At 41.2% G+C, this 23045-nt stretch overlaps 1 protein-coding gene and 1 long non-coding RNA gene across 3 annotated transcripts; one reads left to right on the plus strand and one right to left on the minus strand.

The window, feature by feature from the left end:
• Nucleotides 1-1769: 1769 nt before the first annotated feature.
• On the minus strand, nucleotides 1770-9470 carry LOC106585559 (uncharacterized). Of its 2 annotated transcripts, XR_001323975.2 has the most exons (3): nucleotides 9395-9470; nucleotides 4074-4286; nucleotides 1770-2364 (listed from the first exon to the last, which is right to left on the minus strand). It is a non-coding gene; the product is annotated as an uncharacterized lncRNA (long non-coding RNA). The 2 variants fall into 2 exon arrangements; XR_001323974.2 differs by lacking the exon at nucleotides 1770-2364 and having other exon boundaries at nucleotides 2923-4286.
• Nucleotides 8535-22341, plus strand: LOC106585558 (serine/threonine-protein phosphatase 2A 55 kDa regulatory subunit B alpha isoform). Its single transcript, XM_014171908.2, has 10 exons — nucleotides 8535-8869; nucleotides 9735-9809; nucleotides 16295-16392; nucleotides 16521-16686; nucleotides 16863-16975; nucleotides 17114-17291; nucleotides 17675-17839; nucleotides 18174-18343; nucleotides 18668-18759; nucleotides 20257-22341. The coding sequence occupies exons 1-10, from the start codon at nucleotides 8863-8865 to the stop codon at nucleotides 20531-20533; spliced, it is 1341 nt and encodes a 446-aa protein (XP_014027383.1). The 5' UTR covers nucleotides 8535-8862; the 3' UTR covers nucleotides 20534-22341.
• Nucleotides 22342-23045: the final 704 nt, after the last annotated feature.

The following is a 23045-nucleotide window of genomic DNA, read 5'->3' on the forward strand; positions in this document are numbered from 1 at the left end:
CAAACGAGCTTCAATGCCATACAACTCTCCTTCCGTGGCATCCAAATGCTTTTAAATGCTAGTAAAACCAAATGCATGCTTTTCAACCGTTCGCTGCCCGCACCCGCCCACCTGACTAGCGCCACTACTCTGGACGGTTCTGACTTCGAATATGTGGACAACTACAAATACCTAGGTGTCTGGCTAGACTGTAAACTCTCCTTCCAGACTCATATTAAACATCTCCAATCCAAAATTAAATCTAGAATCGGCTTCCTATTTCGCAACAAAGCCTCCTTCACTCACGCCGCCAAACATATCCTCGTAAAACTGACTATCCTACTGATCCTCGACTTCGGCGATGTCATTTACAAAATAGCTTCCAACACTCTACTCAGCAAACTGGATGCAGTCTATCACAGTGCCATCCGTTTTGTCACCAAAGCCCCTAATACCACCCACCACTGCGACCGGTATGCTCTAGTCGGCTGGCCCTCACTACATATTCGTCACCAGACCCACTGGCTCCAGGTCATCTATAAGTCTATGCTAGGTAAAGCTCCGCCTTATCTCAGCTCACTGGTCACGATAACAACACTCACCCGTAGCACACACTCCAGCAGGTATATTTCACTGGTCATCCCCAAAGCCAACACCTCCTTTGGCCGCCTTTCCTTCCAGTTCTCTGCTGCCAATGACTGGAACGATTTGTAAAAATCGCTGAAGCTGGAGACTTATATTTCCCTCACTAACTTTAAACATCAGCTATCTGAGCAGCTAACCGATCGCTGCAGCTGTACATAGCCCATCTGTAAATAGCCCACCCAGTCTACCTACCTCATCCCCATATTGTTTTTATTTACTTTTCTGCTCTTTTGCACACCAGTATTTCTACTTGCACATCATCATCTGCTCATCTATCACTCCAGTATTTATTTGCTAAATTGTAATTACTCCTCTACTATGGCCTATTTATTGCCTTACCTCCTCACGCCATTTGCACACACTGTATATAGACTTTTTTTCTATGGTGTTATTGACTGTACGCTTGTTTATTCCATGTGTATCTCTGTGTTGTTGTTTGTGTCGCACTGCTTTGCTTTATCTTGGCCAGGTCGCAGTTGTAAATGAGAACTTGTTCTCAACTTGCCTACCTGGTTAAATAAAGGTGAAATAAAATAAAAATGGTAGGCAACCCAAGGAATTACTCCCTCAATGCGTCCAAGGCTAGGTCGAGACGTTCGGCCTCTGCCTGGAACCCTTCCATCAGACCGCGAAGCAACTCCTCGTGCCTACCAATGGTGGATCCTTGGGAGGAGATGGCATTGCGGAGCTGGTCCAAGTCTGCTGGGTCAGTCATGGCCAGTTCATACTATCAGGTATCAAGGTAAGACCCAAGTGCAGACTGTGTGAAGTAACAATGTCTATTGTAACAGGGGCAGGCAAATGACAGGTAAAGGCAGGCAGGCGTCGATAATCCAGACAAGGAGCAAAGGTACAGGGTGGCAGGCAGGCTCAGGGACAGGAAGAGCTCAGTAATCCAGAGGGGGAGCAAATGTACAGGATGGATGGCAGGCAGGCTCAGGGTCAGGCAGAGTGGTCAGGCGGGTGTGTGCAGGGTCAGGACAGGCAAGGGTCAAAAACCAGGAGGACAAGAAAAGAGAGGCTGGGAAAAGACAGGCGCTGACAGGACAAACACTGGTAAGCTTGACAAACAAGACGAACTGGCACAGACAAACAGAAAACACAGGTATAAATACCCAGAGGATAAATGGGGAAGATGGGTGACACCTGGAGGGGGTGGAGACAAGCACAAGGACAGGTGAAACAGATCAGGGCGTGACAGATATAACCATTTCATTTTCCTTTTTACTCTGTAATATAAGACATAGTGTATTTAAAGAAGCCAAAACAGGAGTAGGACTATAGAGAATTGTTTTGGGGCATATGTCAAGGGTGTTGTGTTGCTAAAATGAACCCTCATACTGTACATGGCTGATAACTATGGCATCTAGACGAAATGTAAAAGGGAAATAGTCTTTGAAAAAGAGAGCATTTGTCTTTTTAGAGAAGAGGGAGGCAGAAAAGTTGTATTGTAAATCCCACTTCTACCTGTGGCAGGCAGGCGGTGGAAATTAAAAAACTCAGATGTTCTGCTGTCCAGCTGACATTTTAATCCGTTTAGAGCCACCATGCAGGTAGTCATATAGTAAGCTGACTCAGGGTCAGTGTACACTGTAAAACACTATTGAAGGATGAACTTCACAGAACTTCACAGATCACTAATCCATTCTTGGTCCACATGGACAGTGCACCAGTCTTGCATCTTGGTCATATTTTGCTTGTCTCGCCCTCAGGACAGCCTCCTTTGCTGTTTTTCTGTAGCTGCCATAGGACATTGGGGAGCGCATGGACAGTGAGAGGAATGCAAAGAGAAAAATGAAAGTTCCTTCTCTCTTATGTATATCATACAGGCTGTGTACAGGAAGATAACTAAAAGTATAAGAGCTGGAGAGCATTCAGTAGTTTAAACAAAGATAATTCCAATAGATACATCTCACCTTATTCACATAGCATTTTGCAGCATTTTGAAACTTCAGATGACTCCAAATAAACCCTCCCTTTAAGTAACTGTTGGATAAATGGCTGTGGGAATAGACTTATTTTTCAAGTGTCAATCTCAGCCGAGTCTGCTATTTCAGGCAGTGAATGCGCCTTTAAATTGAGCCAGTTTGGCAGAATAGCAATTCCTTGGAGAGTAATATCCCACTGATCTGGATATACTTTGCAATAAGATCCCAATAAGCCATGCATCTTCAAAAGAAATGCATACTCCTCACCCAAACAAATAATATTGAATAAGCAATATTCCAACACTCTCAACCGCTCCTCTTGTGCCATCATGCTATTAAGGATTTATGACATATGGACATACAAGATATGCCTCTTTTGTTTGAGAATATTATCTTTAAACAGTTTATTGCTATGTCATCCCTGTTTATGAACTGGGTTGTGGTGTGGCCCACTTGTAAACAAGATCCAAGTATACAGGGAGAATAGATTAGAAAATTATAGGATGAGGTTAAGTACATGTCAAGTAAGTTTTGCAACTACAGGAAGTGATTGGATGTTTTAGCATTTCATTTCCATAGAGAGTGGCAAGCACTTCTGATGAATAGGTAATGACATCCCTGCCAGGGAGCACTGCACCGGCTGAATTGTGGGAGGATTCCTGCAAGGTCTGTTTTTTAGAAACTACGTAGACTATACTTGCTTGCTTGATTCTGCTATTTCAAATTACCACTTTTTCTTCAGGCAATTTTACCATGTGATGTTAAGTGGCTGTTTTTTTCTCCAGCAGTTACATAAAACATCGATGGATGTGAAAATAAGACCTCCTACATGCATTTTTGAGTACTTACAAAATGACTCTAGTAGGACATTAACTATACATCACATCGACTGCAAAATTCTACACAGGAAAGGCTCTCAAGGCCAATGGCAGAGAAAATCACTTTTTATAAATGGAGTGACTCAATTGGGTAATTAATAAGGACATGTTCTAATATCATACAGTGCAGTAAGATTGGCTGGGGCAAAGGAGTCTTGGGTGACCTTGATGTTGCCTCACATTCCGTATTAGCAAAGACGGCAAAACAAATAAACACATGGAAGAAGCAATAGATTTGTCTTTTAAATATGACCCAACAGATTTTAAAGGTACCTTTTATAAAGGATCCAGAGTCAAACAGAAGAAAAAAACATTACCACAGGGTCATCTGGTAAACAGATACCAGAAGAGTAATTCATTTTCCTCTCCTTTCATAATGACACAAAGACATCTTGTATAACCATGAGTAGTTGCAGGGCTCACTGTTTAGAATCCTTTGAGTTTGAGTCTAACTATGTTAAAAAAAACACAGGACAGGCTTAAGGAATATCCAGAGGAAAATGCATCTAAAAAATGTTATAAAACATAACATTTTTCCAAAACCTTTGGCCTTTGGCAGCTTTTGCAATAAATGTTGTGAATATTTCACAAAAGTAACATACATTGACACAAAGCTTTTGTATATTACGTAATTGTTGCTTACGGGTTGCATGTTACTTGCATGTTACTACTGCTGCTGTTGTTGTTGTTGTTGTTGTTGTTGTTGTTGTTGTTGTTGTTGTTGTTGACAATCTTTGGAAACCAAGAGAACACATCCTTTTCCTCAGCAGATAAAAATTGACAGTTTATGAGCTGCATCTTCTGATGAGAAGTCTCTGTGTTTTCTTGGGTTTGGCCTGTGAAATCTTCCCGAGGTCTACAGAGAAAAAGGCATGGAAGACAACAGCTTATCAGTGCACTTGTGACTGCCTGAAATGTCAGACTTAATTCCCTTTGATTATCAAAACCTACGGCCTCCTCATCTAATCTATTTTAATTATAGAGGGGATAAGTCTTCATTGTGATGATGAAGGTGGCTGTGTCTTTGAAATTAATATTTAAGAGAAGAAAGCATACTGTAGGGACGTTGGGTCAGTAACCGAAAAGTTGCTGGTTTGAATCCCCGAGCTGACAATGTGAAAAATCTGTATATGTGCCCTTGTGCAAGGCACTTAACCCCAATTGCTCCTGTAAGTCACTCTGGATAAGAGTGTCTGCTAAATTACTAAAATGTAAATGTAACTTATTTCAGAACGTCAATAACTTGGCCAATTAAGCATTCATACTCATAAACAGTATACATTTTAGTTACAGAAAAGGAAATTCTCTTTAAAAGTTTTTCTGTAGGAGAACCAAACCAGTGCTGTGAATGATCTAATTCATTAATCAAGTTACCATAAACTCTGGGAAATCAAGGCTGGTTTGGGTGCACATCAGGTAGGCCTGGATGTTATGTTGGTTACAAAGATTCTGCAAAAAACACTCACTTAAAGAGTCCTCTATCAAAGTTATCAAATTATCAAAAATACAATAAATGTGATTGGGCATTCATATTTCATTTCATTCCCAACCTGCAGGTCTATCTTCACTTTCATTTGCGATATTTAAATTCTTGCATAGATGGGGTGATCAGGATAATGAATACCCTTGGCAACATGAGGTTGAGGTATTGCAGATTACAACCAATCAGGGGTATTGTCCAGAAGAAACGTTATGCAGCCATTATAATGTACAAGTGAGTAAGTTACTGGCTACAGGAAACAAACTCAGTCATGTTATCCATCAGATTTTACCACAAGCTAAACATACAATACCACACGTTGAAGCATACAAATAATAAAATGCATTTGATGTATTGAAACCCATGAATGTGATATATTATACATATGTTTAATCATTGTGAGGAACAGTAATATGCAAGGAACAATTGTCCTGGCAGCAAATAACTTTAACAAAGATAGATTACACATACGTAGAATTATTTATTTGTTAACCTTGGTGAAATGGCATTCTTCAGCAGTGTAAAAAATTATTTACATTTTGATCAAGGAAAGCCTCCTTGATTGAAAAAGCATATGCCATAAAGATACTGGATGGCTTCCATGTTACTATGGTGAGCACAGCTTTAATATTCTAGGGGAAGCTAGAGCTATGTAGAAGTGTTTTTTCCCCTCTTCTGTCAAATCTGCAGGCCGTTGTCTGCAAGTAACACAAGAACCAGTTTGGGGACATAGATTACATGTTACATTATTGCCATCTAGTGTTTGAAATTGTTCCGTTTTCTCAGAGATACTGGGGAATTATGGTTACAGCAGTTCATCCCATGTGATATACAGTGCATCGAAAATATTCAGACCCCTTGACTTTTTCCACATTTTGTTACGTTACAGCCTTATTCTAAAATGTTTTTTTTTTTAAATCCCTCATCATTGTACACACAATACCCCATAATGACAATGCAAAATCAGGTTTTTAGAAATGTTTGCAACTGTATTGAAAATAAAAAACTGAAATATCACATTTACGTATGTATTCAGACCCATTACTAAGTCCTTTGTTGAAGCAACTTTGGCAGCGATTACAGCCTCGAGTCATATTGGCTATGACGCTACAAGCTTGGCACACCTGTATTAGGGGAGTTTCTCCCATTCTTCTCTGCAGATCCTCTCAATCTATGTCAGGTTGGATGGGGAGCTTCGCTGCACAGCTATTATCAGGTCTTTCCAGAGATGTTTGATCAGGCTCAAGTCCGGGCTCTGGTTGGGCAACTCAAGGACATTCAGAGACTTGTCCCAAAGCCACTCCTGCGTTGTCTTACCTGTGTGCTTAGGGTCGTTGTCCTGTTGGAAAGTGAACCTTCGCCCCAGTCTGAGGTCCTGAGCGCTCTGGAGCAGGTTTTCATCAAGGATCTCTCTGTACTTTGCTCCGTTCATCTTTCCCTCAATCCTGACTATTCTCCCAGTCCCTGCCACTGAAAAACATCCCCACAGCATGATGCTGCCACCACCATGCCTCACCGTAGGGATGGTGCCAGGTTTCCTCCAGACGTGACGCTTGGCATTCAGGCTAAAGAGTTCAATCTTGGATTCATCGGACCAGAGAATCTTGTTTCCCATGGTCTGAGAGTCCTTTAGGTGCCTTTTGGCAAACTCCAAGTGGGCTGTCATGTGGCTTTTACTGAGGAGTGGCTTCTGTGTGGCCACTACCATAAAGGCCTGACCGTTGGAGTGCTACAGAGATGGTTATCCTTCTACAAGGTTCTCCCATCTTACATTGGGCCTCTGTCAGAGTGACCATCGGGTTCTTGGTCACCTGGCCATTCTCCCCCGATTGCTCAGTTTGGCTGGGCTGGGCCAGCTCTAGGAAGAGTCTTGGTGGTTTCAAACTTCTCCATTTAAGAATGATGGAGGCCAGTGTGTTCTTGAGGACCTTCAATGCTGGAGACATTTTTTGGTACCCTTCCCCAGATCTGTGCCTTGACACAATCCTGTCTCGGAGCTCTAAGAATATTTTCTTCGACCTCATGGCTTGTTTTTTGCTCTGACATGCGCTGTCAACTGTGGAACCTGTGTGAACCTATAGTCAGGTGTGTGCCTTTCCAAATCATGAATTTACCACATCTGGACTCCAATCATGTTGTAGAAACATCTCAAGGATCATCAATGGAAACAGGATGCATAGCAAGGGTCTGAAAACTTATGTAAATAAAAACCTATTTTCGCTTTGTCATTGTGGGGTATTATGTGTAGATTGATGAGGATTTTTTTTTTATTTAATCCATTTTAGAATAAGGCTGTAACGTAACAAAATGTGGAAAAAGTCAAGGGGTCTGAATACTTTCCCGAATGCACTGTTATATACACTACCATTCAAAGGTTTGGGGTCACTTAGAAATGTCCTTGTTTTTGAAAGAAAAGCTTTTTTTTCCATTAAAATAACATCAAATTGATCAGAAATACAGTGTAGACATTGTTAATGTTGTAAATTACTATTGTAGCTGGAAATGGCTGATATTTAAGGAAATATCTACATAGGCTTACAGAGGCCCATTATCAGCAACTGATTTTGGATCAGTAGGAGTGAGATTTTTGGAAAGAGTGGATTCCTGCTTTTCGGCCGACCCATACATTGTTTCAAGCTGGGTAAAACCAACTTGGAATGGTTACATCTTTGATAGTTTTGAGAAGTGGAATTGTTTCGATTTTTTTGTGGAACAGCCTCCCAGAGAAAGTGGGTGCTTCGAGTCACGTGGCTAGGGGCTCAACCTGTAGTGTGCATTGCTATTCTGTGAGGGCTTATGTTCTGAACCTGCTTCACTGCTTTAGGTGCTAAGGATTCGGACATGAGAAACGTGAGAAATTGGACGTGAGAAATTGCAGGAGGGCACAGTCAGAGGGAGTTTGCAGTTGGGATAGAGAATGAACTGTGTCAACTGTGGGGGTGCCCATGCAGCTGTGGATCAGAAGAGCCCTGTGAGAGAGAGACAGGTTGAGATTGCCAGAGTTCGAGTGGGGCAGAACGTTTCCCATGCTGAGGCAGTGAAGAGAGTAGAGGATAGCCCAAGGGTGAGTGAGTCGACTGGGAGCCCCCACAGTGAATAGGACTGTAGAGAGTTTTAGTATGGTTGGATTTCTTGCGTTTATAGCATTGGTGATCAACTGCATTGCACTGATGGAGCGGAAATCATCAAGATAGATGTGGTAGTTGCAGCAGCAGATAAATATTTCGGTGTAAGAGATTTTAGTGCAGAAGACCTACAGAAAGTTTTGAGAGAAGGGGTTCCATCCTCCCAGGCAGACGGTCTGGTGTAGGATCGTTTAGTAGTGGGATGGGGTGGTGGGTTTGGGGGCTAGTGTATAGGATGGCAGGTAGGTGAAAAATCTGTTGATGTTTCCTTGGGCAAGGCACTTAACCCTGTTTGCTCTGGATAAGTGTGTCTGCTAAATGGCTGAAATGTAAATGTATATTAGTTGCAGGGTGAGATGGTGGTGCAATTTAAGGTTTTCCCTTTATTTTTTATTTTGTCACAATGTGGAATGCACATTCCGAACTGAGAAAGGAAGCAATACGCCAAAAAACGTCTGGTCGACCGGAAATTCACAAGAAGAAGAAGAAGTCTGTCTCTCACTGACGTCAATGCAGGACTAGGTTGCGCCATTTTGAAAGTAGAAGCAGGGAGAGAGAAATTTTGCAAGCAAGCAGCCAGCTAAACAAGAAGCTTTGCAAGGTGTTCCACGGGAGCGTTGCTGATTGTCAAAGCACTGCTAAGCAAGATAAGTGACATGAGAAGTTGAAGAATAGTAGGGGGGGGGGAAGCAACACACTCTATAGCTTTACGAATCACCTGCACTCATCGTGAATCTGCTTGTACACACCCTAGCACGGTAAACTGGAAAGATAAGCAAGGGCCCCAACCAAGGCAAGCCCTCCTCGACAGAGATTCCCTCTCCACCATGGCAGGTAAAGTTAACTAGCAGGCTACTGTCGTTAGCTAACTATGACGCGTAAATACAATGGTCAAGTTAATCGCCCATAAATTCTACAAATTGTTTTGATGTAACGTTAGATTGCCCGCTTTCTTGCCATTTAGAGAGAAGCTAACTAGCTAAGGTTAGCGTACTACGTCTACGAGTTGGGAGTGTAAACGTTACTCTGTATGTGTTGTCCAGCGTTAGTGGAGGCTTCGGCTAGGTAAGTTAGCTAGCTAACTCTACCATCAACATTTAGATGGATATAAAGTTAGGTAACATTAGCTGTGTTATCACTTCCACTCTGTATTGAAGCTAACGTTACCAAGCAATGATGTCTATAAGTTGCTCAATAGTTATCTTGATGATGTTTTATGGAAAGTAGCTACAGTAGTCAGGGTATAATTTGTGGAACGTTCCAACAGGAATCTGTTCCAAAAAAACGTAAAGTAAAAGGTCGCCAACCAGCAACGCATACAAACCTAGCTAACTAGCTGCCGAATAGGCATCAACTCACCACGTAGCTTATTCTTAATGTTTGTCCATAGGCAACCAGAGTGAGGACAGACATCTTTCGGAAAAAACGTGATGAGTGAAAAACGCAATGAAATAGACCACTCCCTACCCGGTATCTTATTATGCCGCTATACAACTTTGTATGCGTTGTTTTTTTGCAACCTTGTTATTTACGAAGTTTTTGGAATAGATTCCTGTTGGAACGTTCCACAAATGATACCCACCCGTAGTCAGGAGATTATAAACAAAGCATGCTGATCAAGAAGCTTCATATTCGACATCAGAGCTATGATGATGCAGCTTTGGATTTTCAAAGCATTGCTCTGTTTGTGCGGTTCTAGGAGCTGGCGGAGGCAATGATGTGCAGTGGTGTTTTTCTCAAGTCAAAGGAGCGATTGATGACGATGTGGCTGAAGGTATGACTGATGATTCAGACTCTAGACTGCTAACTAGCTAGTTGATGTAGTGTGCTGTTAGTAACGACAGCCACCGACTCACTTTCACCTCTCTGCTCAAAACATCATACCATAACTTCAATTAAAATCACGGAACACAACAAGCGCGTATTAGAGACGGGCTTCTATATGAGCCAGCCATCTATTAATGCATACAGACGTTTGCTCATTTGCATAGCTATTTGATTTTGTTAAATTCCTGCTTTCACTTCAAGCATTTTAATCAATGTATTAATTGCCTGCACTAATGTGTTTTCATGTACACACAGTGTCACAATCATTTTGTCTTAGTATGCCTATTTTGAAGTTGTTGACTGTTTTTGTGCTTGCCAGTTATCAGCCAATGGCTAGCAGTTTCTTACTCATGATAAAAAAACGGATGATTTCCATAATTTTTTAAAAGTCATTATTGAATTATTTAATGTAACACATCAAACTTTAAACCTGGTAATCTATTCATGGTAACCTCGTAAACAATTCATTTAGACACAAGGTTTATTTACTGAAATGTGTGCCTCTGCCCGACAGGCGGCTTTTTGAGACTAAGTGTAATTGAAGTTTTAAGGTACCCACCAAACATGTCAAATAATAAAGGGACATGGCAATTTTGCGATCAGATGTGATGGTGCGTAATTGATTGTCTGGAAATGGTCAGTGACCCAAAACGAAAGGTGTTGGGAGATTCTCATGACGGAGCTATAGTCTGTCATGCCATGCAGTTTTGGTCTGCAGACTTCATCTCATGATGCAGGTTAGTAAAGCATTGGTAAAGAGCCAATGTTAACTGTTGTACTTTTCCACTTAAACTCATTAAGATGCTGGGAACACTATGGCACTTTTGCTTTTTAATTTGAGAGCTAGTAGCGTAATTGGGTTTAGGCTGCATAGATGGTGTGCTTAGTTGCACATAAGATATAGGGAAAGGTATAGTGACTCTTGGGTGCCTTTGGCTCACCTCCTCTGTTGAAGTGTGTGAATGGCTTGGAGCCGAATATGATTGATCACGTGTCCACATTACAAGGTTCTGTTTACAGTACAAGCATAACAAAGCAGAGTAGGTCAGGATCTGTGTATGTCTGTAGCTAGGTTTCCATCCAATTGGCAACAGATTTTCATGTGAATATTCAGAAATCTGCATAAAAACAATATGAGCATTTTCCAGAGATGTTTCCATCAAATGTACTTGTTGTGGATAAAGGCTGTGCGTGATGATATAGTGCAACTAAATACAGTTGAAGTCAGAAGTTTACATACACCTTAGCCAAATACATTTAAACTCACTTCCTGACATTTAAATCTAGTAAAAATTCCCTGTCTTAGGTCAGTTAGGATCACCACTTTTATTTTAAGAATGTGAAATGTCAGAGTAATAGTAGAGAGAATCTTTTATTTCTTCACATTCCCAGTGGGTCAGAAGTTTACATGCTACCAAATACTAATTGAGTGTATTTCCTTTAAATTGTTTAACGTGGGTGAAACGTTTTGAGTAGCCTTCCACAAGCTTCCCACAATAAGTTGGGTGAATTTTGGCCCATTCCTCCTGACAGAGCTGGTGTAACTGAGTCAGGTTTGTAGGCCTTCTTTCTTTTCAGTTCTGCCCACAAATTTTCTATAGGATTGAGGTCAGGGCTTTGTGATGGCCACTCCAATACCTTGACTTTGTTGTCCTTAAGTCTTTTTGCCACAACTTTGGAAGTATACTTGGGGTCATTGTCCATTTGGAAGACCCATTTGTGATCAAGCTTTAACTTGCTGACTGATGTCTTGAGATGTTGCTTCAATATATCCACATCATTTCCCTTCCTCATGATGCCATCTGTTTTGTGAAGTGCACCAGTCCCTCCTGCAGCAAAGCACCCCCACAACATTTTATTTATTTATTTATTTATTTCACCTTTATTTAACCAGGTAGGCAAGTTGAGAACATGTTCTCATTTACAATTGCGACCTGGCCGAGATAAAGCAAAGCAGTTGGACACATACAACAACACAGAGTTACACATGTAGTAAAACAAACATACAGTCAATAATACAGTAGAAAAATAAATCTATATACAATGTGAGCAAATGAGGTGAGATAAGGGAGGTAAAGGCAAAAAAGGCCATGGTGGCAAAGTAAATACAATATAGCAAGTAAAACACTGGAATGGTAGATTTGTAGTGGAAGAAAGTGCAAAGTAGAAATAGAAAATGGGGTGCAAAGGAGCAAAATAAATAAATACAGTAGGGGAAGAGGTGGTAGTTTGGGCTAAATTATAGATGGGCTATGTACAGGTGTAGTGATCTGTGAGCTGCTCTGACAGTTGGTGCTTAACCTCTATGGGCTAGGTGGGACTGATTGAGGTGGATTTAACAAGTGACATCAATAAGGGATCATAGCTTTCACCTGGATTCACCTGGTCAGTCTCATGGAAAGTGTTCCTAGTGTTTTGTACACTCAGTGTATATCCTCTATGGGCTAGGTGGGACGCTTGCGTCCCACCTACGTAACAGCCACTTGCAGCCTGTGGCGCGATTTTCAAAACCTTAGAAATGCTATTACTTCAATTTCTCAAACATATGACTATTTTACACCATTTTAAAGGCAAGACTCTCGTTAATCTAACCACACTGTCCGATTTCAAAAAGGCTTTACAACGAAAGCAAAACATTAGATTGTGTCAGCAGAGTACCAAGCCAGAAATAATCAGACACCCATTTTTCAAGCCAGCATATAATGTCACCAAAACCCAGAAGACAGCTAAATGCAGCACTCACCTTTGATGATCTTCATCAGATGACAACCCTAGGACATTATGTTATACAATACATGCATGTTTTGTTCAATCAAGTTCATATTTATATCAAAAACCAGCTTTTTACATTAGCATGTGACGTTCAGAACTAGCATACCCCCCGCAAACTTCCGTGGAATTCGCTAACATTTTACTAAATTACTCACGATAAACGTTCACAAAAAGCATAACAATTATTTTAAGAATTATAGATACAGACCTCCTCTATGCACTCGATATGTCCGATTTTAAAATAGCTTTTGGTGAAAGCACATTTTGCAATATTCTAAGTACATAGCCCAGGCATCACGGGCTCGCTATTTAGACACCCGGCAAGTTTAGCACTCACCATAATCATATTTACTATTATAAAAGTTTGATTACCTTTTGTTGTCTTCGTCAGAATGCACACCCAGGACTGCTACTTCAATATCAAATGTTGGTTTGGTCCAAAATAATCCATCGTTATATCCGAATAGCGGCGTTTTGTTCGTATGCGTTCCAGACACTATCCGAAATGGTAAAGAAGTGTCGCGCGCATGGCGCAATTCGTGACAATAAAATTCTAAATATTCCATTACCGTACTTCGAAGCATGTCAACCGCTGTTTAAAATCAATTTTTACGCCATTTTTCTCGTAGAAAAGCGATAATATTCCGACAGGGAATCTCCTTTTCGGCAAACAGAGGAAAAAAATCACAAAGGCGGGGGCGGTCGGGTCACGCGCATAAGCCCAGAGTCCCTTGATCGGCCACTTGAGAAAGGCGATAATGTGTTTCAGCCTGGGGCTGGAATGACGACATTCTGTTTTTTCCCGGGCTCTGAGCGCCTATGGACGACGTGGGAAGTGTCACGTTAGAGCAGAGATCCTTAGTAAAAGATAGAGATGGAAAAGAAGTTCAAGAAATGGTCAGACAGGCCACTTCCTGTAAAGGAATCTCTCAGGTTTTGACCTGCCATTTGAGTTCTGTTATACTCACAGACACCATTCAAACAGTTTTAGAAACTTTAGGGTGTTTTCTATCCATATGTAATAAGTATATGCATATTCTAGTTACTGGGTAGGAGTGGTAACCAGATTAAATCGGGTATGTTTTTTTATCCAGCCGTGTCAATACTGCCCCCTAGCCCTAACAGGTTAAAGCTAGTGAGGGAGATAAGTGTTTCCAGTTTGAGATTTTTGTAGTTCGTTCCAGTCATTGGCAGCAGAGAACTGGAAGGAGAGATGGCCAAAGGATGAATTGGCTTTGGGGGTGACGAGAGATATTCCTGCTGGAGCGCGTGCTACAGGTGGGTGCTGCTATGGTGACCAGTGAGCTGAGATAAGGGGGGACTTTACCTAGCAGGGTCTTGTAGATGACCTGGAGCCAGTGGGTTTGGCGACGAGTATGAAGCGAGGGCCAGCCAACGAGAGTGTACAGATCGCAGTGGTGGGTAGTATATGGGGCTTTGGTGACAAAACGGATGGCACTCTGATAGACTGCATCCAGTTTATTGAGTAGGGTATTGATGCTGCCACCCCCGTGCTTCACGGTTGAGATGGTGTTCTTCGGCTTGCAAGCCTCCCCCTTTTTCTTCCAAACATAACGATGGTCATTATGGCCAAACAGTTCTATTTTTGTTTCATCAGACCAGAGGACATTTCAGTCTGGCTTTTTTATGGCAGTTTTGGAGCAGTTGCTTCTTCCTTGCTGAGCAGCCTTTCAGGTTATGTCGATATAGGACTTGTTTTACTGTGGATATAGATACTTTTGTACCGGTTTCTTCCAGCACCTTCACAAGGTCCTTTGCTGCTGTTCTGGGATTGATTTGCACTTTTCGCACCAAAATGCGTTCTGTCTCCTAGAGATGAATGTATCTCCTTCCTGAGTGGTATGACAGCTGCGTGGTCCCATGGTGTTTATACTTGCGTACTATTGTTTGTACAGATGAACGTGGTACCTTCAGGCGTTTTGGAAATTGCTCCCAAGGATCCACCAGACTTGTGGAGGTCTACATTTTTTTTTTTCTGATGTCTTGGCAGGTTTCTTTTGATTTTCCCATGATGTCAAGCAAAGAGGCACTGAGTTTGAAGGTAGGCCTTGAAATACATCCACAGGTACACCGCCAATTGACTCAAATGATGTCAATTAGCCTATCAGAAGCTTCTAAAGCCATGACATTTCTTATTAATTTTTTCCAGACTGTTTAAAGGGACAGTGAACTAAATGTATGTAAACTTCTGACCCACTGGAATTGTGATACAGTGAATTATAAGTGAAATTTTCTGTCTGTGAACAAGTGTAGGAAAAATTACTTGTCATGCACAAAGTAGATGTCCTAACCGACTTGCCAAAACTATAGTTTGTTAACAAGAAATTTGTGGAGTGGTTGAAAAATGAGTTTTAATGACTCCAACCTAAGTGTATGTAAACTTCTGACTTCAACTGTATAACATTTACGGTTAAATTACCATGTACCTATTTAAAAAAATACAAGTTCAATTGGTTTCCATCGCATTTTCAACTCTACTGATGGTTTTGTCACACAAAAAGCGCATTGTATAGCAAATGTGGCCTTGGCACATGCGCTCTAGCCAGCAGCTCACAGACACAGTTTGGGTTTAACCTATGTGATGAGATTATTATGGACAAAAGAGAAAGATTGGCTGCTGTTTGACAAATAAAAACAATCATCGATCCTCATGTCACCAGAATAAGACCCTCAATATTTATTGGAAAGGTGCATCAAGCTGATCTGTGTACTTTCACCACCCTGTGAAGTTCGTTGTTTATTTAATCTGTAGCCTAGTAAACTGCATGCTTTCCCAAGTCGTAGTGGGAGGACCACACAATATATCATCACGTGACTCAGTTTGCTTCGATATGTTAGTCATGTCAACATTTGCGCATAAGTGTTTCCACTGCCATTTCTCTCATAATTACATTTACAGACACACAAAAATCCTATCTTGTCTAGCGTGTTTTGTCGACATTTGGAACATTTGCCAACAAATTTGCAGTTTCCATCAGGCCTGTCACTTTTTCCTGACATGTACTTTACTCGCATAAAAAGGTTGGATGGAAACCTGGTTGCTGTGTGACTGTCCCTTTTTAAGTTAATCTAAACAGACTTTCAGACATGCAAAAGGCTGCAAGACTCAGACAGTGGCAATGTGGGACATGTAACAGTTTTCATGCTGCTGCAAAATATAGTTTATTTCTGCTTGTTTCCTTTCCCCTTTGTCTGTTCCTATTGGAACTGTGGGGAGGCGGTGTGTGGCTGTGGCAGGAGCTGAGTCAAGCACTTCTCCATAGAACTCCTGTTATGTTGGGGATAGCACTACCCTACACTCAGGCTTGTGCCAACCTCAGTCATAAGGGAGAGATTGTTGAGCTAAAGGCAGCGGGTTGAGAATTCTATGGAAGTGGTTAGCTGCAGATGCTGTTTGTTTTACATTTTCCCTCTGGGGTGGTTAAGTAGGCCTATACCTTGCTTTCCACAGCTTCTCAAAATCAGATTTAGGCTAGTAGTATTATGCTCAGTAGTGAAATCAGTGCACCACTGTTGGGCACTAGATGCATTGCTAAATGGAGAGTCCCCCCCAAAAAAAAAAACCATGACAAATGTTGATGCATATATTATTTTGCAATAAGCAATTTAACCTACTACTTGTCATGTTATTTGTAACAGCTGACATCATATCCACTGTGGAATTCAATCACTCTGGGGAGCTACTAGCCACTGGGGACAAGGGGGGCCGAGTTGTGATCTTCCAGCAGGAGCTAGAGGTAAGTAAAGGTTCCTGCTCAACATAGTCCTCTAAAATCAATTACTTGACTGAGTCTTGTCTCAGTAGTATATTTATTTTTTTACATGATTGGACCCAGAATCTGTTATGCATGTTGTAATTGAGCAGAGCAAGAACCAGCCACAGTGCCGTGGGGAGTACAATGTTTACAGCACCTTCCAGAGCCACGAGCCTGAGTTTGACTACCTGAAGAGCCTTGAGATCGAGGAGAAGATCAACAAGATCCGGTGGCTGCCTCAGAAGAACGCTGCACAGTTCCTCTTGTCCACAAATGGTCAGCAGAGCAGTGTGTGCATGTAGCCTTATCATCCCCAGCCCTTCCTCTGGTGAAGATGGGGAAACTCTACATAAGCTGTTTTATTAAATTGACTCATTTGAATAGGAGAGGGATCAACAGAAATATTTAGCTTGTGCAGAAGCAGTGTGACATACATGTGTGTTGTCTTGCAGATAAAACTATAAAGCTGTGGAAAATCAGTGAACGGGACAAGCGACCAGAGGGGTACAACCTCAAGGAAGAGGATGGGCGCTACAGAGACCCCACTACTGTCACAACACTACGGGTGTGTAGACCTTCACGTACCCACTACCTATACCCTGCACACTCAGAGACCCCAACACTGACACAACTAAGAGTGTGTGGACTCATCCTATACACACACAACTCATACTACAGAACCTGCTAAATCTCTTCACCATAGGTCCCAGTGTTTCAGCCGATGGACCTGATGGTTGAGGCCAGCCCCAGGCGAGTGTTTGCTAATGCACACACCTATCACATCAACTCCATCTCAGTCAACAGTGACTGTGAGACCTACTTGTCTGCCGATGACCTTCGCATCAACCTCTGGAACCTAGAGATCACTGACCGCAGCTTTAGTATCCTCTGTTTGGTCCCCATCACTTTTCCTTTCAGTCTGTATGATCAACACATTGTCTGATGAAGGTGATCTTGATCCGTCTCAATTTCATGCTGTCTGATTAATAAAATAAATATTACATTTAAAAAAAGCATATATATATATATATATATATATATATATATATATATATATATATATATATATATATATATATATATATATATATATACACACACACACACACGTAGACTTTGTCTTGGATAGTACTGTAATCAATTTGACTGAGACAGTTCAATAAAGCACAATTGAAGTAATTTGTGGGTCAGGGTAGTTCAGGAGCCCCCTTATCTGTGGTGGTGTCAGAGCTGTTATGTTTGCCCTTGACCTCACTGACCCCAGACATTGTGGACATCAAGCCAGCCAACATGGAGGAGCTGACAGAGGTGATTACAGCAGCAGAGTTCCATCCAAACCAGTGCAACACATTTGTCTACAGTAGCAGCAAGGGCACCATCCGCCTCTGTGACATGAGAGCATCAGCTCTCTGTGACCAGCACTCCAAACGTAAGTGACATCTGACAGTGGAGTCAAAGATTTTAGTTTCAGACAGAAGAATGCTGTGCCCTGTGGAGACGACTAGGTAAAGTGACTAAAATGGCATATTGATTGAAATGACTACTACATGTACCCAGTTTTTCGGAGAAAGATTAAAAGTACTGAGAAGCCCAGAAATTTCATAGACCTTCGAAGCAGATGTTTCAAGAGTCCATTCCTGTCATTGACTACTCAATCAATCAAATGTATTTATAAAGCCCTTACATCAGCTGATGTCACAAAGTGCTGAACAGAAACCCAGCCAATGAACTGACTAAGCGAGCACACTTCTTGTCTCATTCAGTGTTTGAAGAGCCTGAAGATCCAAGCAATCGTTCATTCTTCTCTGAGATTATCTCCTCCATCTCTGATGTCAAGTTCAGCCACAGTGGGCGCTACATGATGACCCGGGACTACCTGTCCGTCAAAATCTGGGACCTCAACATGGAGTCCCGTCCAGTAGAGACTTATCAGGTCAGCTGGTGTCTGTGTGGTGGGAGATGGTGACATCATGGATGTTGTGTTCAAAATTCTATTTGCTTGTCAAATCTCTAAACTTTAGTTTGAGATATATCTATCAAAGTCTTCCACTGGGGGGAGATATAGTGTATAAATGTGTCCTTCACGTGTCCATTTTGGCTCTTGTTGTATTTGATGGTTTTCAAGCAAGGATACATTCAGTTGATTATTGTATCATTTGATCGTATGCTTATATTAGACTGAACCAATGTATTTTTTTGTGCAAATATAATGTACTGTTTTCAGTGTCTTGATAAACTATAATTTTCCTCCCAACAGGTTCATGAATACCTCAGGAGTAAACTGTGCTCACTCTATGAGAACGACTGCATCTTTGATAAGTTTGAGTGCTGCTGGAATGGAAACGACAGGTGAGAGTCAAGTTTAGCATTAGGTTTAGAATTATGAATAGCTGTCTGACATTGATCATGAAGTTGATTCTGTATGATACATTAGATCAGGGATGGGCAACTCTAGTCCTCTGGGGCTGGCGTGGTGTCACACTCCCCCCCCCCCTCCCTAACAAATACAGCTGATTAAAGAAATTGCATTCTAAACTGAAGATCATGATTAGTTGTTTATAGGAGTCCGGTGTGTTAGCTAGGGCAATCAATCAGGCCCCCGAGGACTGAAGTTGCCAATCCCTGCATTAGATCAATGTTAGACATTGAGGACACATTAAAGAGTAATAGTTGTATTTAATTCTAAGTTGTACATAGTAATGTTATGTTCCATTTGGCCTACAGAAGAAAGGCTGTAGCTACTGTAAGATACAGTACATGGGGATATCCCCTCATCTGAACTGAGCGGCACAGGCCTTACCAAAGGCTGCCTTTATCGCTGTCAAACAACTCAAGGCTCAACCTTGCATTTTCATGTGACTCCGCCTACAGTTTGATAAACGGCATTGGCACTTGGATTGGAACCGGTTGCTGTGGTCAGATTACATGAAAATAGAGATATTTGGCGACACACCAATGGCCGGTTTGACGTTGAAAAACAGAAGCATATGCAGAAAAGTACCTCATACCTACAGTAAAATATGGTGGTGGAAATGGTTAATTGACCACAAAATCAACATATTTGCAATGGCCATCTGTCTCCGGACTTGAACCCCTTTGAAAATCTGTACTTTGAATTGAAGAGGGCAGTCCATAGCAGCAGACAAAGTATATCAATGATCTGAAAAGATTTTGTATGGAATAATGATTTACGATCCCTCCCGACATGTTCTCCAATCTCTGCATTTTAGAAAATGGCTGTGCCATTATCCTCGCACGGGGAGGGTTTTAGACTATTGAAAACAGGGGTGCCAATAATTTTGACCCCTATCTTTTTTACTTTTTATTATTTTTATTACTTGTTAAACAAAATCTCTTTCTCTGAGCTATTGTATTAGTATAAAAAAATTGAATTTCCCCCTTTTTGCATACCATATAGCTCAGTGTTTATTTTATAAAGTATTTCTGCTTATCTTTATCAAGGGTGCCAATAATTATGGACCTGACTGTAAATGTATTCTTATTTTATCTTTATTTATCTAGGCAAGTCAGTTAAGAACAAATTCTTATTTACAATGACGGCCTAGGAACAGTGGGTTAACTGCCTTGTTCAGGGGCAGAACAACAGATTTTTACCTTGTCAGCTCGGGGATTCGAACTAGAAACCTTTCGGTTACTGGCCGAACGCTCTAACCACTAGGCTAGCTGCCGCCCCAAATGCCACAATACAGTTGAATTTTGTAAGGTCTTAATATGCCTGAGATAAATAAATGTTTTGGTTCGATTCTGTGGTTGAAAGACTTGGATGTGAAACCACTGTCAGTCTGCCACTACCGCATTTTCATTCCCCACCCTTGTCCTCCTCAGTGTTGTGATGACGGGCTCATACAACAACTTCTTCAGGATGTTTGACCGAGGCTACCGGCAGGATGTGACCCTGGAGGCGTCTCGGGAGAGCAGTAAGCCTCGTTCTGTGCTCAAGCCCCGCAAGGTGTGCACAGGTGGGAAGCGCAAGAAGGACGAGATCAGTGTAGACAGCCTGGACTTTAACAAGAAGATCCTCCACACGGCCTGGCACCCTCAGGACAACATCATCGCAGTGGCCACCACTAACAACCTCTATATATTTCAGGACAAACTGTAACAAATATTCAATGAACCCTTCATATCCCAGATCCCACTTTAGCCTCACTACTCTGGTCCTCAACATCTCGACTGGAGAAGTGCAGCAAAAAACCTCTGTTTTGATGGCTTTCTTAGTCTTATTTCCTGTTCAGGGGGCTCCAACAGTACCACACTTCTTCTGCCACATTGCAACTGTTGTCCACTACATCCCAAAGGGAACACTTTTATAACACTAGTCTTTGAGATATTGTTTATTTTGTTAATTTACTATGTTGCTCATTTAACGGTTTTGGTGCCACAAGCATTTTTTTTTATATATACAAGCATTTTTTTCTTTTGATTGGAAGTTGTTCTCTCCCACCCCTCCATCGTTGACACAGATCACAACATTGCTATTCTTCACTGACCAAATTGGCAAGCTGACAGCTCTCAATTTTTGTCCCAGGCCATTTGTCAAATTTCCAAGTTTGCTCACCCTCCTCTTTCACATACAGTACACACTTATTCTACAAATGGATGTAGACACGCATACACACACAATAGCTCAACTCAGTTGGTGGGCTGGGTTGGGGTCTGGGGGTAATTTCGAGACGACTATGTAAAATATACAGTTAGCCAGTCTGAGACTACAGACAAGGGTTAACCGTCTGGTAAGCACAGTGCCCTTCTCCAGAGGTAGCCTACAGTATGAAGCCATTGCTTTTCCAAGTAAACGGTAGTGGGCAGAGGCATTGCAGCCTAATCTCCTTCTTGCACTTAGAGTGCCACCATGTACAGCTCAGCACAGAGGCTCTAGTGCAGTAATTGCAGGAGAAAGACAGGCCTGCCTTGGCTGACCTGCATGACTTGTCCGTTTTTAAATGTGAGCGGCATCCATTTATACCTCTGCTGCTCAGTTCCATGCATGCGTCTTGACTTATGCTTATGTTTCTTGTGAATTTTTAAGTTTTCCCTCTGGATCAAGTTTTTTGTTTGTTTTTTAATGATGTTTTGTACTTCAGATAAAGAATAATCACTATAATTAGTTTATTTTTGTATGAATTAAGAAGACAGAAATATTGATTGATATCCTTTAATCCCCTCGCACTACTTGGTTTAGTCTGATCACTGTTGTCTATTAAGCTGTAGGTTTTGGACTGATCTATGGACTGAAGGATTACTTGGGCTGGTGATAGTTAATGTGACTTATTATATGAGCATTGTGTTAAATTCACGTGGGCTGCGGGTTTAAAGATGGAGTGCATATTAATGTGCCATTAAGAAAGGCTTTATGCATGTTGGATGTCCAAATAAGTATTTTCAGGTATGTGTCACTGGAATCATAATGGTCATTCGTTTTTTTGTTTTTGGGTTACTGTAACTGATATTGACTGGAATGGATTCGGGTGCTTCTGAGTTTATTAAGCTAGTTCATTTGCGCTAATTGTTTTAACTCCGGTGTAGATCTGTGTGCATCCGTTTTTTTGCCATGGCTGTTTTTTCAAAAAAATTGCAATGAGTAAAAGATAATTTTATTATTAATAGCCCATTGTACGTTGAGAATGGGAAAGGCATTATCTGTTTGCTTCAGTTTGACTGAAGAAATGCTCTTAACCGTGAGTTCACTGAGTATCAGGTTTATTGACTAGACAGGGTTACTGACTTGAAATATTTTATGAAACAATATTTTCTCTCTTCGATTGCGTAAGTTCTTTATGCAGGAAACAAACTAAACTGTTTAGTGAGTCGTGTTAGTGGGTATCATTGGATGGAATTACTGGGTAATGTCAGCTCAGGGCATTGGAGACAGTATTTCAAATAAACGGCATTTCCAGCATTTGTACTGTATTTAGTCAACGTGGCATTCTTTGTTGATGATATTTTGGGAGGCCAATTATTTTTTGTTATGTCTGTAGCACATGGATACGCGAATACTTGATTGACAAGATACCAATTGTGAGCCATTTGATCGTAGGAAGTTAGCATTAAGCGTATGAATTGAGTCATTTACTAGTAAGGCTACCAATAAGCACTATTGCAGACTGTGCAATAAAGGTCATTAGCTCTACTAGTGTTGTGAGGTTCACTTCCTCATGTCTTTGTTGAATACTTAGATTTTCTTATGTTTGTTTTGTGGACAGTTTATAATGGCTGTCACTTATAATAGCTGTTGTGAAAATGTGTCATGACATGAGGAACAAGAGTAGCTTACTACTAGCCTAATGTTTAGTTATGGTTAAGATGTAAAATGCTCAATAGGAGAAGCAACACGTGATACCCCTAACCCCATACCGCCATCACACTCTTGGCATCAGAACATCACGGCTCAGTTATGGTACAAATGTAATTGTTGCCACAGATTGGCTCTTATTTTATATATATATACACATACATGCAGTTGAAGTTGGAAGTTTACATACACCTTAGCCAAATACATTTAAACTCAGTTTTTCACAATTCCTGACATTTAATCCTAGTAAAACATCCCTGTCTTAGGTCAGTTAGGAACACCACTTTATTTTAAGAATGTGAAATGTCAGAATAATAGTATA

Source organism: Salmo salar, chromosome ssa24 (genome assembly GCF_905237065.1).
Source record: "Salmo salar chromosome ssa24, Ssal_v3.1, whole genome shotgun sequence".
In the NCBI taxonomy this organism is placed as follows: Eukaryota; Metazoa; Chordata; class Actinopteri; order Salmoniformes; family Salmonidae; genus Salmo; species Salmo salar.

Bases quoted from the DNA above. Each gene is read 5' to 3' on its own strand.
- LOC106585558 (XM_014171908.2), top strand. The intron at 17,840-18,173 runs GTAAGTGACATC...TGTCTCATTCAG, and splicing joins CTGTGACCAGCACTCCAAAC to TGTTTGAAGAGCCTGAAGAT. The intron at 18,344-18,667 runs GTCAGCTGGTGT...TCCTCCCAACAG, and splicing joins GTCCAGTAGAGACTTATCAG to GTTCATGAATACCTCAGGAG.